This window comes from Microcaecilia unicolor, chromosome 5, assembly GCF_901765095.1.
Source record: "Microcaecilia unicolor chromosome 5, aMicUni1.1, whole genome shotgun sequence".
Taxonomy (NCBI): domain Eukaryota; kingdom Metazoa; phylum Chordata; class Amphibia; order Gymnophiona; family Siphonopidae; genus Microcaecilia; species Microcaecilia unicolor.
Window position 1 is genome coordinate 230391211 of NC_044035.1, and position 17776 is coordinate 230408986.

The 17776-nt window shown below is 50.6% G+C and overlaps 1 protein-coding gene across 5 annotated transcripts in view; it reads right to left on the minus strand.

Moving 5' to 3' along the window:
* The window catches only part of LOC115470577 (golgin-45-like), an 83984-nt gene that overhangs the window by 49157 nt on the left and 17051 nt on the right, over window positions 1-17776 (minus strand). For 4 of the 5 annotated variants that reach the window (XM_030203848.1, XM_030203845.1, XM_030203847.1 and 1 more), the window contains one exon: window positions 167-254. In XM_030203848.1, coding sequence (XP_030059708.1) covers window positions 167-194 — 28 coding nt within the window. In that variant the 5' untranslated portion in view covers window positions 195-254. Of the gene's footprint in view, window positions 1-166; window positions 255-9712; window positions 9869-17776 lie in introns of those variants that run through there. The other variant, XM_030203844.1, reaches the window with a different exon arrangement.

Genomic DNA, 17776 nt, shown 5'->3' on the forward strand with positions numbered 1-17776 from the left:
CTAGCCCCTTTTTTGTGTTATTAGCTAAAGAAGGTGGATGTAGAGTGAGAAGATGAATTCTTATCTTTAAATATAGCAGAGGATCTGGTAGTTAATCTAGTGTCTGAAAATGTTCTCCCAAGCAGAAATTCAGCACCCCTTTGGTTCTCTATATACAAACACTTACTCTTTTCTAGTATCTGAAGAGATGTCATTTTTCACCAGCTGTTGAAATTCCACTCACAGAAGACAACAAAGTGCTGGTAATTTTCAAGCTGTAATAAATACAAATACACGTCACTTGTTTTTTTTTTTTTAAATATGCTTCCAAAAAAACAAAAGCAAGCAATGTTTCAGTGTATCAAAGAAAGATGCAATGGTGTGCATAACAGACTCTTACAGATCCCAAAGGGAGTTTTGGATCTGGGATAGTAATATGTTAAATCTGAGCTGTTTCATGCCACTTGAAACAACTGAAGAATGTTACAGGCTCGAACTATCACAGAGGAAGATAAAGCGAATGCTACATACCTGTAGAAGGTATTCTCCGAGGACAGCAGGCTGATTGTTCTCACTGATGGGTGACGTCCACGGCAGCCCCTCCAATCGGAACTTTACTAGCAAAGGCTTTTGCTAGTCTTCGCGCGCCCATGCGCACCGCGCATGCGCGGCCGTCTTCCCGCCCGAACCGGCTCGTGTTTGTCAGTCCCATATGTAGCAAGACAAAGACAAGGGAAGACACAACTCCAAAGGGGAGGCGGGCGGGTTTGTGAGAACAATCAGCCTGCTGTCCTCGGAGAATACCTTCTACAGGTATGTAGCATTCGCTTTCTCCGAGGACAAGCAGGCTGATTGTTCTCACTGATGGGGTATCCCTAGCCCCCAGGCTCACTCAAAACAACAAACATGGTCAATTGGGCCTCGCAACAGCGAGGACATAACTGAGATTGACCTAACAATTTATCCAACTAACTGAGAGTGTAGCCTGGAACAGAATAAACATGGGCCTAGGGAGGTGGAGTTGGATTCTAAACCCCGAACAGAATCTGAAGTACTGACTGCCCGAACCGACTGTCGCGTCGGGTATCCTGCTGCAGGCAGTAATGAGATGTGAATGTGTGGACAGATGACCACGTCGCAGCTTTGCAGATCTCTTCTATAGTGGCTGACTTCAAGTGGGCTACCGACGCTGCCATGGCCCTAACATTATGAGCCGTGACATGACCCCCAAGAGCCAGCCCAGGCTGGGCGTAAGTGAAGGAAATGCAATCTGCTAGCCAATTGGATATGGTGCGTTTCCCCACAGCCACTCCCCTCCTGTTGGGATCAAAAGAAACAAACAATTGGGCGGACTGTCTGTTGGGCTGTGTCCGCTCCAGACAGAAGGCCAATGCTCTTTTGCAGTCCAATGTGTGCAGCTGACGTTCAGCAGGGCAGGAATGAGGAGGGGGAAAGACTGTTGGCAAGACAATTGACTGGTTCAGATGGAACTCCGACACAACCTTTGACAAGAACTTAGGGTGAGTGCGGAGGACTACTCTGTTATGATGAAATTTGGTGTAAGGGGCCTGGGCTACCAGGGCCTGAAGCTCACTGACTCTACGAGCTGAAGTAACTGCCACCAATAAAATGACCTTCCAGGTCAAGTACTTCAGATGGCAGGAGTTCAGTGGCTCAAAAGGAGGTTTCATCAGCTGGGTGAGAACGACATTGAGATCCCATGACACTGTAGGAGGTTTGACGGGGGGCTTTGACAAAAGCAAACCTCTCATGAAGCGAACAACTAAAGGCTGTCCTGAGATCGGCTTACCTTCCACACGGTAATGGTATGCACTGATTGCACTAAGGTGAACCCTTACAGAGTTGGTCTTGAGACCAGACTCAGACAAGTGCAGAAGGTATTCAAGCAGGGTCTGTGTAGGACAAGAGCGAGGATCTAGGGCCTTGCTGTCACACCAGACGGCAAACCTCCTCCATAGAAAGAAGTAACTCCTCTTAGTGGAATCTTTCCTGGAAGCAAGCAAGATGCGGGAGACACCCTCTGACAGACCCAAAGAGGCAAAGTCTACGCTTTCAATATACAGGCCGTGAGAGCCAGAGACTGGAGGTTGGGATGCAGAAGCGCCCCTTCGTCCTGCGTGATGAGGGTCGGAAAACACTCCAATCTCCACGGTTCTTCGGAGGATAACTCCAGAAGAAGAGGGAACCAGATCTGATGCGGCCAAAAAGGAGCAATCAGAATCATGGTGCCTCGGTCTTGCTTGAGTTTCAAAGTCTTCCCGACCAGAGGTATGGGAGGATAAGCATACAGGAGACCCTCCCCCCAGTCCAGGAGGAAGGCATCCGGTGCCAGTCTGCCGTTGGCCTGAAGCCTGGAACAGAACTGAGGGACCTTGTGGTTGGCTCGAGATGCAAAGAGATCTACCAAGGGGGTGCCCCACACCTGGAAGATCTGTCGCACTATTCGGGAGTTGAGCGACCACTCGTGAGGTTGCATAATCCTGCTCAACCTGTCGGCCAGACTGTTGTTTACGCCTGCCAGATATGTGGCTTGGAGCACCATGCCGTGACGGTGAGCCCAGAGCCACATGCTGACGGCTTCCTGACACAGGGGGCGAGATCCGGTGCCCCCCTGCTTGTTGATGTAATACATGGCAACCTGGTTGTCTGTCTCAATTTGGATAATTTGGTGGGACAGCCGATCTCTGAAAGCCTTCAGAGCGTTCCAGACCGCTCTTAACTCCAGGAGATTGATCTGCAGATCGCGTTCCTGGAGGGACCAGCTTCCCTGGGTGTGAAGCCCATCGACATGAGCTCCCCACCCCAGGAGAGATGCATCCGTAGTCAGCACTTTTTGTGGCTGAGGAATTTGGAAAGGACGTCCCAGAGTCAAATTGGACCAAATCGTCCACCAATACAGGGATTTGATAAAACTCGTGGACAGGTGGATCACGTCTTCTAGATCCCCGGCAGCCTGAAACCACTGGGAAGCTAGGGTCCATTGAGCAGATCGCATGTGAAGGCGGGCCATGGGAGTCACATGAACTGTGGAGGCCATGTGGCCCAGCAATCTCAACATCTGCCGAGCTGTGATCTGCTGTGACGCTTGTACCCGCGAGACGAGGGACAACAAGTTGCTGGCCCTCGCCTCTGGGAGGTAGGCGCGAGCCGTCTGAGAATCCAGCAGAGCTCCTATGAACTCGAGTTTCTGCACTGGGAGGAGATGGGACTTTGGGTAATTTATCACAAACCCCAGTAGCTCCAGGAGGCGAATAGTCATCTGCATGGACTGTAGAGCTCCTGCCTCGGATGTGTTCTTCACCAGCCAATCGTCGAGATAAGGGAACACATGCACTCCCAGCCTGCGAAGCGCCGCTGCTACTACAGCCAGGCACTTCGTGAACACCCTGGGCGCAGAGGCGAGCCCAAAGGGTAGCACACAGTACTGGAAGTGACGTGTGCCCAGCTGAAATCGCAGATACTGTCTGTGAGCTGGCAGTATCGGGATGTGCGTGTAGGCGTCCTTCAAGTCCAGAGAGCATAGCCAGTCGTTTTCCTGAATCATGGGAAGAAGGGTGCTCAGGGAAAGCATCCTGAACTTTTCCTTTACCAGAGATTTGTTCAGGGCCCTTAGGTCTAGGATGGGACGCATCCCCCCTGTTTTCTTTTCCACAAGGAAGTACCTGGAATAGAATCCCAGCCCTTGTTGCCCGGATGGCACGGGCTCGACCGCATTGGCGCTGAGAAGGGCGGAGAGTTCCTCTGCAAGTACCTGCTTGTGCTGGAAGCTGTAGGACTGAGCTCCCGGTGTGCAATTTGGAGGTTTGGAAACCAAATTGAGGGTGTATCCTTGCCGGACTATTTGGAGAACCCACTGGTCGGAGGTTATGAGAGGCCACCTTTGGTGAAAAACTTTCAACCTCCCCCCGACCGGCAGATCGCCCGGCACTGACACATTGATGTCGGCTATGCCCTGCTGGAGCCAGTCCAAAGCTCGTCCCTTGCTTTTGCTGGGGAGCCGAGGGGCCTTGCTGAGGCGCACGCTGCTGACGAGAGCGAGCGCGCTGGGGCTTAGCCTGGGCCACAGGCTGCCGAGAAGGAGGATTGTACCTACGCTTACCAGAAGAGTAGGGAACAGTCTTCCTTCCCCCATAAAAATGTCTACCTGTGGAGGTAGAAGCTGAAGGCTGCTGGCGGGAGAACTTGTCGAAAGCGGTATCCCGCTGGTGGAGCTGCTGTACCACCTGTTCGACCTTTTCTCCAAAAATGTTGTCCGCTCGGCAAGGGGAGTCCGCAATCCGCTGCTGGATCCTATTCTCCAGGTCGGAGGCACGCAGCCATGAGAGTCTGCGCATCACCACACCTTGAGCAGCGGCCCTGGACGCAACATCAAAGGTGTCATACACCCCTCTGGCCAGGAATTTTCTGCACGCCTTCAGCTGCCTGACCACCTCCTGAAATGGCTTGGCTTGCTCAGGAGGGAGCTTGCCCGCCAACTGCCGCACATTGTTCCGCATGTGTATGCTCATGTAGAGCTGGTAAGACTGGATTTTGGCCACGAGCATAGAAGAATGGTAGGCCTTCCTCCCAAAGGAGTCTAAGGTTCTAGAGTCTTTGCCCGGGGGCGCCGAAGCATGCTCCCTAGAACTCTTAGCCTTCTTTAAGGCCAAATCCACAACTCCAGAGTCATGAGGCAACTGGGTGCGCATCAGCTCTGGGTCCCCATGGATCCGGTACTGGGACTCGATCTTCTTGGGAATGTGGGGATTAGTTAGAGGTTTTGTCCAGTTCGCAAGCAATGTCTTTTTTAGGACATGGTGCAAGGGAACAGTGGACGCTTCCTTAGGTGGAGAAGGATAGTCCAGGAGCTCAAACATTTCAGCCCTGGGCTCGTCCTCCACAACCACCGGGAAGGGGATGGCCGTAAACATCTCCCGGACAAAGGAAGCGAAAGACAGACTCTCAGGAGGAGAAAGCTGTCTTTCAGGGGAGGGAGTGGGATCAGAAGGAAGACCCTCAGACTCCTCGTCAGAGAAATATCTGGGGTCTTCCTCTTCCTCCCACGAGGCCTCACCTTCGGTGTCAGACACAAGTTCACGAACCTGTGTCTGCAACCTCGCCCGGCTCGACTCCGTGGAGCCACGTCTACGATGGGGGCGTCGAGAGGTAGACTCCCTCGCCCGCATCGGCGAAGCTCCCTCCGCCGACGTAGTCGGGGAGCCCTCCTGGGAGGTGGCCGCAGTCGGCACCGCACGCGGTACCGACGTCGGGGACCTCACCCCGGGCGATGGGCCAGCCGGCGCCACGCTCGACGGTACCGGAGGCGCAAGCACCGCCGGTACCGGAGGGGTAGGGCGCAACAGCTCTCCCAGAATCTCTGGGAGAACGGCCCGGAGGCTCTCGTTCAGAGTGGCTGCAGAGAAAGGCAGAGAGGTCGATGCAGGCGTCGACGTCAGAACCTGTTCCGGGCGTGGAGGCTGTTCCGGGCTGTCCAGAGTGGAGCGCATCGACACCTCCTGAACAGAGGGTGAGCGGTCCTCTCGGTGCCGATGCCTGCTGGGTGCCGACTCCCTCGGCGACCCAGAGCTCTCGGTGCCGACGCGGGGAGGAGACCGGTGTCGATGCTTCTTCGACTTTTTCCGAAGCATGTCACCGGAGCTCCCCGGCACCGACGAGGAGGACGTAGAATCCAGCCGTCGCTTCCTCGGGGCCGAGGCCGAAGGAGGTCGGTCTCGGGGAGGCTGTACCGCAGGAGCCCTCAGGGTAGGGGGAGACCCACCCGAAGGCTCACCGCCACCAGCAGGGAATGGACAGCCCTCACCTGCACTCCAGACGATGCACCACCGTCCGACGACATCAGCAGACGAGGTCCCGGTACCACCGACGTCGATGCAGTCGCCCGATGCCTCAGCGCAGAGACTCGATGCCTCGATGCACCCGATACACTAGCAGCCGAGGAAGAAGGTCTGGACGCTGACGACGTCGATGCACTCGATGCCCCCGGTGCCGATGCCGACGAAGAGCCCGAGAACAAAACGTTCCACTGGGCCAATCTCGCTACCTGAGTCCGCCTTTGTAACAGGGAACACAGACTACAGTTCTGAGGACGGTGCTCGGCCCCCAGACACTGAAGATACGACGAGTGCCTATCAGTGAGCGAGATTACCCGGGCGCACTGGGTGCACTTCTTGAAGCCGCTGGCAGGCTTCGATGTCATGGGCGGAAAAATCACGCCGGCGAAATCAAAAGCCGAAATGGCGAAAATGAGCACCAAAACTTTGAGGGAGAAAAATCTCGACCGAGGCCGAAAAGAGGCCTACCCCGACGACGAAAGAAAACTTACCGGGGCAAAATCTGAAAATACGGGAAGGGGTAAAACGAAACCCGAGGGGGCTTCCGGAGCACTTCCCGAACAGTTTTAAAGGATTTTCCGAAGAAAAAACACGTCGAAAAAAAGGACGCGCGAGGTCGACTTTCCGGGGCTCGACACGGCGAAAACACGACCATACCGAGTGCGGACGAAAGAAGACTGGCCGGCACGAGCCGGTTTCGGGCGGGAAGACGGCCGCGCATGCGCGGTGCGCGCGAGGGCTAGCAAAGGACTTTGCTAGTGAAGATTCCGATTGGAGGGGCTGCCGTGGACGTCACCCATCAGTGAGAACAAGCAGCCTGCTTGTCCTCGGAGAACTAGAAATACGGGGAAGGGAAAAAGACCGAAAGGCCCTTCTCCGAAATCCCTTTTTTTTTTTTGAAAGCGAAAAGGTCAAAAGACGCGCGAGGGTCAACTTAAGTGGCGCGAACGGCGCAAACACGACCGTACCGAGCGCGGACAAAAGAAGACTGACGAACACGAGCCGGTTCGGGCGGGAAGATGGCCGCGCATGCGCGGTGCGCGCGAGGGCTAGCAAAGGACTTTGCTAGTGAAGATTCCGATTGGAGGGGCTGCCGTGGACGTCACCCATCAGTGAGAACAAGCAGCCTGCTTGTCCTCGGAGAACTAGAAATACGGGGAAGGGAAAAAGACCGAAAGGCCCTTCTCCGAAATCCCTTTTTTTTTTTTTGAAAGCGAAAAGGTCAAAAGACGCGCGAGGGTCAACTTAAGTGGCGCGAACGGCGCAAACACGACCGTACCGAGCGCGGACAAAAGAAGACTGACGAACACGAGCCGGTTCGGGCGGGAAGATGGCCGCGCATGCGCGGTGCGCGAGGACTAGCAAAGGCCTTTGCTAGTAAAGTTCCGATTGGAGGGGCTGCTGTGGACGTCACCGATCAGTGAGAACAAGCAGCCTGCTTGTCCTCGGAGAAAGGATTTTAGGAAGGATCTATTCTAACAGCTAAAATAAAACTAGAGACATACTGGAGAAGTAAAATTACAAGTTCAGATCTGGACTTTCAAAAAATTCCTGACCTACACAAATCACTAAATGCCTTCAAATATTCCAAAGCTGGAAAGAAAAATTCTACTTGGCTCAGTCTTATGGACTAACGTTTTGCACCGCTCAGAGGTCAATATGCTGCAGTATATAGAACTAAAACTATAAATGCAATACTGTGTATTTAGAAGTGTTTGGTGGAAAAAAAAAAAAAAGGTTTCAAGACTACTTTTATTAGACTAGAGAGAGTGAATCCTGTACCAGGAAAACCAGAGAAGACAGCTGTTACTGGAGGAGGGACATGATAGCTAGCAACAGGGATAATGATGTACCTCAGCAGATGATAAGATCACCCAGTGCTGCCCAGGTGTGCCACTGTAGAAGGGTGGAGGGAGGAAAAACAAAGGGAAGAAACTCTACCTGTCCCTGGGCAATTATATATTAGTGGTGAACACCACAATGTGGAAAACACCCTGTCATTTCCTATGTAATTTTAGTTCTTGCTGAACAAACCTCAAAATTATCCTCTATTACTTTCCAAATGAAAAACTCTATATTCTTCAAGTCAGCTTATGCTGCAAGTCCCAATGAGGATTCAGTCTGGCTACTCCAGGCCACCTGGCTGACAAAACTTTCTGAGGAATACAGCCTATCAGTATCTTCCTCAGAAAGTTTTGTCAGCCAGGTGGCCTGGAGTAGCCAGGTAGGGACGGGGCAGTTATTTTGTGCAGTATATAAAATTTTCTGCTATTAAACTGGGTGGTCAGTAAAGTCAGTTGTGTGGCTTGCCCATTCAGATGGTCCTGGGGAGAACACTGCCTTATATCGGCCCTAGTTTATGGAAATCGCTTGTCACAAATTGAAAATGAGCAAAATTGCTGTTTTTCGTAAACATTCTAAGGCTTGACTCTTTTTAACCGATTTTAGATAATTAAAAATTAGGTACTGCTGTTAAGTATTTAGAATTACTGCATTTTATTATATAATTTTGTGAAATACCGTTTGTATTTAAGAGCTTCTTTTACTAAGCCATGCTAGTGATTCCTGAGTGGCACATGTGAGGAAGCCCATAGGAACTGAATGGGTTTCCTCTCACTTGCCACTCTGGGAATCACTAGCGCGGTTTAGTAAAAGAGGCCCGTTTGTTAACAGACAAACCCCCCCCCCCACAAAATCACCATATTCCAGTGGTGTTGGCCTGACCAGAGGAAACTAGTTATTACCTTAAATACAATAAAAAAGGTATCACCTTTATTTTTATTTTATTTAAGTGGACTACACGGCAACCACATTTCTTTATCCCAGATTCCAACAGAAACTCGTTCACCTTCATTTAAGGCAAAGTTCTAGGTACTACATTGGTCTTGCTGAGACCAGTTGCTTGCTTGTGACCCTTACTGGATAATATCTCATGCTGGTCCACATAGTGGCTTTCTTCAGATGACAATCCAGAGCAGAAACCTGTTTTTATCTTGAAAGCGCATAATCATCTCTGGATAATTATGTCCATCAAATAAAAAATGTCAGGCAGCTACAGAGAACCATCAAATATCATTCTATCCTTTGAAGAGTGGGAATTCATTTATCTTCTCTGACTAGCAACGAACCCCCCCCCCCCCCCCAAAAAAAAAAACCAAACCAAGATTTATCAAGTTTTCCACCCAAGAGATGACCGTTATAAATGAAAGGCACTACTTAAGTTCGGTTTATTATTTAAATGGTAAATATTCTTGCAACAGAAATTACTTGCACAGGAAAGAAAGCTGGTTAGTTAAACTGCCACTTGGCAGAGCTCATGGAGAGTGAAGATGACCTAGTCCAAGGCTAACCCAGTGGCATTAGTCTTTAAAGAGCCCTTTGCTAAAGCTTAGTGCATAATGTCCATTACCATGTGCTAAGTGCCACATGGCCCATAGGCATAAAATAGGAAGCAGAACATTTAGCATGCGCTATGCTTTAGTAGAGTGCCCCTAAATTAGGGTTCAATAATAGGAAGTGGGAGTCAAAATTAGTTTATATCATTCAATGCCCAATAGTTTAGATTAAAAATCAGACCCTTGCTTTGGGCACTGTTTATTAAGGTGCACTAGCGTTTTTACCACATGATAACCGTGTAGACACCCATACAAATATTATGGGCATCTACACGGTTAGTGAAAACGCTATGTGCCTTTAGCGTGGTTTAGTAAACAGGGCTCTTTATGTAAAAAGAAGACTTAAAACTGGAATAGAAGGCAGGGAAATGTGCACCTTAAGACAAAACATTAACATTAGGTTTCAAAGATTCTTGGAAGAAACTCTCAACTATAGCAAACAAAGCAATTTCTCTTGAATAAAGATGGAAGGGTAACAGTACTCACTTATTTATCTACCTCAACATATGACATGGAGGCATAGCGCATCTAGAATTCACTAGCAGGCTGTGTCATCTTTTCTACTATAGGACAGTCCCATCCTCCTCTCGTGTTAAGCCCTGTATAGTACCATGCAGCTTCATTCCAGTCAAGAGTTCAACATTAATGGTACTTCCCGTAGTACTGGGCACTAGCTTTAATACTAACTTAGGTGTGTCCTTTGCAATCTTCCTACGACACGTGGGTGGAATCTCTAATTTCTGCTGCCCCTCCCTTCCTATCCCACTTTTGGCAGGAGACTCCCTAAAATACATTCAATTATCTCGCTTCCTTTTATTGCCTTCTTCCGAAAACGAGTCCAAATTTTCCAAAACATGAAACGCTCTCATAAGTGTACACAGTCCTGCAGAAACTATACAGAACTCTCCAATTCTCTAGTTATATTTTTCTTTCACCTTTCAACATTTATTAACAGGATCCTATTTTACTATTCAAAAAAGATGAACAAGAAACTTTAACATAAATGAACTAAAAATGCTGAGACGCCTTCAGACTTACAGAACAAACTCACGTTTTATCATTAGGTCACCAGTACCACTCCTTTACATGGATTTGCCTGAACTGGAATGTTGGCATGCAGGATACAAGCAAAGCTCATGAGCAAGACTTCTTGAAGAAAAATATAGAGCTGTGTGATGTGAAGACAGGTTCTTCCTGTCTGACATTTTGATTTGTAACACTGTCTTTTGGAATCATGGCATCTGTTTCTCAAAGAAGAGGCAGGTCATCATGATTCAAAGGAGCCCTTTTACTACAGAATTAGTGCAAGCTAAATACTAAGAAGCCCACAGGTATAAAATAGGCTTCTTAGCATTCTGTTAGCCTGCACAAAGCTGTAGTAAAAGAGCATCCAAGTTATCTAGCTTAAGTGGGGATTGAACCACTACACACCAAGATTACATTCCATTCTTTTTTTTTTTGACATTTTGTAAGAAATACAACACTGAGATATCTGGAGGAAAGAAGATAAAACAAGTGGTCTTTTTAATGTTTGTTTCCTTCTTAGGCTTGGTTCCAAAAGGAACAAGGACTTATACATATGTGACCCACTGAGTGAAAAGATACCAAAAGTGGGGTATGGGATGTATTTATAATGGGAAAGGGATAAAGATTTCAAATGGGAAAATTAGGTTCTTACCTTGGTAATTTTCTTTCCTTTAGTCATAGCAGATGAAGCCATTATGTTTGGGTTGTGTCCATCAACCAGCAGGGGGAGGTAGAGAGCATTCAACTTTTCACAGTGCCTCATGGCCAGCCAGCTCCACTGCCTCTTCAGTATTTGAAGCTTCCAAAGCAGTATGGCAAACCGCAATGGGAATAACATGAACTTTCCTCACAGCGAACGATGGTCCCTTAACAAGGGCATGAACTCAAAAGGAGGGAATAAACACATCCTCCAGGAGGGAATAAACTCGTCCTCCTTATTGTATAACTGGAGGGGATACACGCAACCTCCTGGAGGGAATAAACTCATCCTCCAAAACATAAACTGGAGGGAATGGACTCATCCTCCTATAAGTGAACATGAATCCTGAAGACCGTTTTCCAACTTTCTCCCAAGGAAGGAACTTCAGGAAACAAGAACAGAATCTGAAACAGATTCACAGCATACAGACAATCATACAGGGAGGGCTCATGGCTTCATTTGCTATGACTAAAGGAAAGAAAATTACCAAGAACCTAATTTTCCCTTCCTTGTCCTCAAGCAGATGAAGCCATTACGTATGGGATGTAACAAAGCAATCCCTATATAGGGTGGGAACAGGTCACACCACGTGCTAGCACTTGTGCTCCAAAATGCGCATCCCTCCTAGCAGCCACATCCAGCCTGTAATGTCGGGCAAAAGAGAGCTTAGAAGCCCATGTTGCTGCACTGCATATCTCTTGACGAGAGAGTGCTCCAGTTTCAGCCCAAGAGGAAGAAATCGCTCTGGTAGAATGCGCCTTAAAGGCTACGGGCGGAGACCGGCCGGCAAGCAGATAAGCTGAAAAGATAGTTTCTTTGAGCCAGCGGGCAATAGTGGCTTTAGACGCTGGAGACCCTCTGCGAGGACCTGATAGCAAAACAAACAGATGGATCATAGATCCTGAAAGACACAGTAACTTGCAGATACTGCAGCAGAGTCCTGCGCACATCCAACAGGTGCAACTGCCCAAAAGATTCTGGAAACTCCTCCTTATCAAAGGAGGGCAAGAAAATAGGCTGGTTTAGGTGAAACGCTGAAACCACCTTAGGCATGAAGGAAGGCACAGTCCGAACCGTGACCCCGGACTCTGAGAATTGCAGAAATGGGTCTCTACAGGACAGCGCCTGGAGCTCTGACACCCGTCTCGCCGAAGTAATGGCCACAAGAAAAACGGCCTTTAGTGTCAAATCTTTCTCTGATGCTCGCCGAAGCGGCTCAAAAGGAGAAGCCTGCAGGGCCTTCAAAACTAGCCCCAGGTTCCAAGCTGGACAGGGTGCTCGCACGGAAGGCCGGAGCCGAAGCACCCCCACTAAGAAACCGTGCCACATCTGGATGAGCAGCTCAAGACACGCCTTCAACCTTACCACGAAGGGAGGCCAACGCTGCCACTTGCACCCTCAGGGAATTATAGGCCAAGCCTATTTGTACACCATCCTGCAAAAAGTCCAGAATCGGCGGATAGGAGCCCGCATGGGTGTGATCGCTTTTGAAGCACACCAAGACTCAAACTGGCGCCAAGCCTGGCACAAGCCACGGAATTGGAACGCTTGCGGGCCTGCAGGAGAGTGGAAATGACTGTGTTTGAATAGCCTTTGTCCCTCAATTGCGCCCTCTCAATTGCCATGCCATAAGACCAAAGCGGCAGGTGTCCTCCATGGCTACTGGGCCCTGCGACAACAGGTTCGGTACCAGAGTTAAAGGAAGGGGAGCCTCCACTAGCATCTGTTGGAGGTCCGCATAACAAGGCCTCCTGGCCAATCCGGAGCGATGAGAACCACTTCTCCTTGGTGCAGCCGAATCCGCAGGAGCACGCACCCTATCAAGGGCCACGGAGGGAACACATATAGGCCCGGAGGCCAGGGCTGAGTCAAGGCATCCAACCCTGCCGAGCGAGGATCCCTCCGTCTGCTGAAGAAGCACGGGACTTTGGCATTTGAACTTGTCGCCATAAGATCCTTCACGGGCTTGCCCCATTTGGCACATATCTGCAGGAATACTTCGTCTGCTAGTTCCCATTCTGCTGGATCGATCTAATGCCTGCTTAGATAATCGGCTTGCACGTTGCTCTGACCTGCAATGTGAGCTGCCGACAGAAACTGAACATGCAGCTCGGCCCAGTGGCAAATCTGTTCGGCCTGCGCGGCCAGTGCTCTGCACTGAGTGCCGCCTTGTCGATTTATGTAGGCCACTGCTGTCGTGTTGTCTGACATCACTCTGACAGCCAATCCTTCCAGGGTCACTTGAAAGGCCAGAAGCGCCTGAAACATTGCTTTCAACTCCAGGCGGTTGATGGACCACTCCGACTCCTCAGGTGTCCATAGACCCTGGGCATGCTTCCCCTTGCAATGTGCGCCCCAGCCCTTCAGGCTGGCATCTGTCACTACTAGACACCAATCGGGGAGCGCCAGCGGCACTCCTCGCCGCAGCATGCTGTCTGAGAGCCACCACTCCATGCAGAGTTGGGCCGCAGGGAGCCAAGAAAGTCTGCATTGATAATCCTGAGAAACTGGAGACCATCTTTGAAGTAGGGAATACTGTAGAGGTCTCAGGTGCGCTCTCGCCCAGGGCACCACTTCCAACGTGGCTGTCATCGATCCCAGCGGCTGGACAATGTCCCAAGCTCGCAGGCGGGGCATCCTCAGGAGCAGACGGACCTGATTCTGAAGCTTGCACCGCCTTAGCTCGGGTAGGTATACATAGCCCGAGTCTGTGTCGAACCTGGCCCCCAAATATTCTAAAGATTGCGAGGGGGGTCAGGTGACTTTTGGCCTTATTGACGACCCAGCCTAGATATTGAAGTACTGAGACCACTCTGGCTGTAGCTTGATAGCTCTCTGTTACAGAGTCTGCTCTGATGAGCCAGTCGTCTAGGTACGGGTGAACCCTGATACCTTCTCACCTGAGCAAAGCAGCTACTACCACCATTACCTTCGAAAAGGTTCGGGGAGCTGTGGCGAGGCCAAAAGGCAAGGCCTGGAACTGGAAATGTTTTCCCAACACCGCAAACCTCAGAAACTTCTGGTGCGGGGGCCAAATTGGTATGTGCAAGTAAGCTTCTTTCAGGTCTAGAGACGTGAGAAACTCTCCTGGCTGTACCGCAGCAATGACGGAGCGCAGGGTTTCCATGTGGAAATGCCGCACTCTCAGGGACTTGTTTAATTCTTTTAAGTCCAGAATAGGGCGAAAAGACCCACCTTTTCGCGGCACCACAATTTAGATGGAGTATCGGCCATAGCCGTGTTCGGCGGGAGGTACCGGGGACACGGCCCCTAACTGAATCAGACCTTGCAAAGTCTCCTCTACCGCCGCCTGTTTGGCGGCAGAACCGCATCGGGACTCCACAAACACGTCTCTTACTGGGGCGTTGAATTCTATTCTGTAGCCATCTCTGATCAGGTTCAGAACCCACTGATCTGAGGAAATATTGGCCCACTCCTCGGCAAAGAGGGAAAGACGTCCTCTGATGACAGAAAGCGAGGAGGGGGCCGGCGCACCATCATTGAGAGGGTCGCCCCTGAACTCCAGGCCTAGAGCCGGTGGCTGCGGAACGCTTGTCTTAGCGAAAGGAGTTCCTCTGCTGAAAAACGGGCACGAGAAGTGAACCCAGCAGAACGCCCCGGGCGGTACCTTCTAGCTTCACGGAAGCGAGGTCTATAAGAGGAGTGGACCGCCTGGCCCTTGGAGGAAGGCCTCGGCCTATCTTCGGGCAAGCGCTGGGGTTTAGGATCTCTCAGGCCTTTAACAATTTTTTCCAACTCCTCACCAAATAGGAGAAGGCCTTGAAAGGGCAACTTCACCAACCTTTGCTTAGAGGCCATGTCCGCTGCCCAATGTCGTAGCCAAATAAGACGGCGAGCCGCCACTGCTATTGCCATTTGTTTAGCCAAAGCTCTGACAATATCATAAAGGGCATCAGCCAAAAAGGACAAGGCTGACTCCAGCCGCGGAGCCACATCCGAGAAGGGCTCTGCTCCATCTCCGGGCTGTTCCACTGCCTGTTGCAACCATGCCAGGCAGGCTCTAGCAGCATAACAACTGCATGCAGACGCCCGAACAGTAAGACCTGCAATTTCAAAGGACCGTTTAAGTGCTGCTTCCAGCCTACAGTCTTCTATATCCTTCAGGGCAACTCCTCCTTCCACAGGGAGGGTAGTTCTCTTTGTCACCGCAGTGACTAGGGCATCTACTTTAGGCATTGTAAAGCGAGCCAAATGCTCCTCACGCAGAGGGTATAATTGCCCCATAGCCCTGGAAACTTTCAAAGGTCCCTCGGGGTCAGCCCACTGAGTGGAAATAAGCTCTTGGATGGAGTCATGCAAAGGAAAGGCTCGAGCAGGCTTTTTGGTACTAGCCATCCTAGGATTCACAGAGGAGGCTGTGCCACTGTCAGGCTCTTCAATAGAAAGGACCTGTAGGGCATCTGAAATAAGCGCTGGCAGCTCATCACGGTGGAAAATCCTCACTGCGGAGGGATCATCCAGATCCTGTGGTAATTCTGCACCTGACTCTGGCTCCTCAGACCACGAAGGCCTGCCAGAACTCTCCGAATCCTCACAGCCCGACCACGGGGGGGGAGGGAAAGGAGGTGCACCACAATCTGAAGGGGAATTAGCCCTTCTACGCTTTTCTTTATGCCAATTATCAGGGAACATAGCCTCAGCGGGCAGTCCCAGGCCAGAATCCACCGGGGGGGGGGGGGGGGGAGACAATAGAAGGGGCCTCAGACGACCCTTGAGGGAGAGCTCTTTTCAGCATGTATGCTTTATGCAATAACACAAAATCAGGGGAGAAAAACTCGCCCTGGGCACCCAGATCCCGTCCGGGGCTAGCCGCTCCCTGAATAGCCTCAATTCGAGGTCTCCCCCTCCCCCCCCCCCCGGGCTCAGGGCTCTCCGTCTCTATGGAGGCCACGCCATGCGGAGAATTCAAAATGGCGTCCGTTGCCAGCTCTGAGCGGGAATAATCATCGCTGTCCATGCTCGGGCCGGCTCTTACACCTGTACAGCACGATTTACAGAGCCCCGCTGTTGATTTGCGCTTGCCACACCGGGAACAGCGCTTTACATTCTCTGCAGCCATCGCCGAAAACAGCGGGAAAATTCAAAATGGCGGTTTTGCGCCAATATCGCCCCGATCGCGTGCCCACCCAGGAGGAGTTAGAAAACACTCTTACCTCACCGGACCGAGTATCACAGCTCCGGTCCCATAGAAGAATCAAAGGAAAACCTCTGTTCCATTTTTTTTTTTTTTTTTTAACGCTGTGAGGAAAGCAGAGGTAATAAGAACACCGGAGGCTCAGATGAGTGGGAAAGGCAGGGAAAGGCGAACCAATGTGCCTGCATCCACTGAATGGGAAAGGACAGGGAAAAGCAAGCTAATATGTCCACATCCATGGGGGCATGGGTAAGGCAAGGAAAGGGCTAACCTATGTGCCTTCAAAGTGAAGCTGCTATAGCTTCTAACACCCCGGCTAACAATGGCAAGCCAGGAGCCACCCCCAGGCAGATTTTTGATGGAGCTCGAAGAAGCTGCAGCCACCCTGCTTGGGGAGATAGAGAATACTGAAGAGGCAGTGGAGCTGGCTGGCCATGAGGCACTGTGAAAAGTTGAGTGCTATCTCCCCCTGCTGGTTGATGGACACAACCCATACGTAATGGCTTCATCTGCTTGATGACAAGGAACTAACATTCTGTTTGCTTTCTTAGCTGTCGCCGCACACTGTGGTTACAAACTTGGTTTACATGTTATATACAGGCACTTACTTGGGACCCGGGGAGATGGAGGGTTAAGTGACCTGCCCAAAGTCACAAGGAGCTAGTTGGAATTGAACCCAGTTCTCCTGGTTTTCAGGACACTGCAGTAACCATTAGCCTAGTCCACTCCAAGATTGAGGGATATTAACTGCATAATCCTGCCAAATTTCAGCCTCAGGTATGGCCTAATTACATCCTTAAAATATGAGAAGCATTTATCAATAAAAAAGTAATTAACCCCAGAAAATCACATACACCACTTTAGGTACTTTTTTAGGTACTTGTGAAAAAAAAAATTTGTACACTCTCATTCTACTGATCCTGTAATACAGTAAACTTTCAAAAATGAAAGTTGCCCCTCTAAAAACTTTTATAGCCTTTTCTCTGTTATTTGTAACCCCACTTTCGGTACCTTTTTTTGTGCGGGTACGCGCCGGTACAGCATACCAGCAGCTTTTTTTCCCAGGGCCAGCTCACCTGCCTGCCCTTAGCTCCCCGACAGCCCTGCTTTCTGCTTCTGCCGCCCCGTGTTTAAATCTTATTTTTTTAACCTGAAGTTGCAGCGCCGGCAGCGGGCAGTTGGTGTTGGGGTTGGAACTGGAACAAGTCACTAGACATGGAGGGGAGGGCAGGGGAGAGAGGAGAAACGCTGGACGTGGATGGAAAGAGGGGGGGGGGGAAGAGAAAGAGGAGAAACGCTGGACGTGGATGGAAAGAGGGGGGGGGGAAGAGAAAGAGGAGAAACGCTGGACGTGGATGGAAAGAGGGGGGGGAAGAGAAAGAGGAGAAACGCTGGACGTGGATGGAAAGAGGGGGGGGGAAGAGAAAGAGGAGAAACGCTGGACGTGGATGGAAAGGGGGGGGGAAGAGAAAGAGGAGAAACGCTGGACGTGGATGGAAAGAGGGGGGGGAAGAGAAAGAGGAGAAACGCTGGACGTGGATGGAAAGAGGGGGGGGAGAGAGGAGAAATGCTGGACGTGGATGGAAAGAGGGGGGAGAGAGGAGAAATGCTGGACGTGGATGGAAAGAGGGGGGAGAGGAGAAATGCTGGACGTGGATGAAAAGAGGGG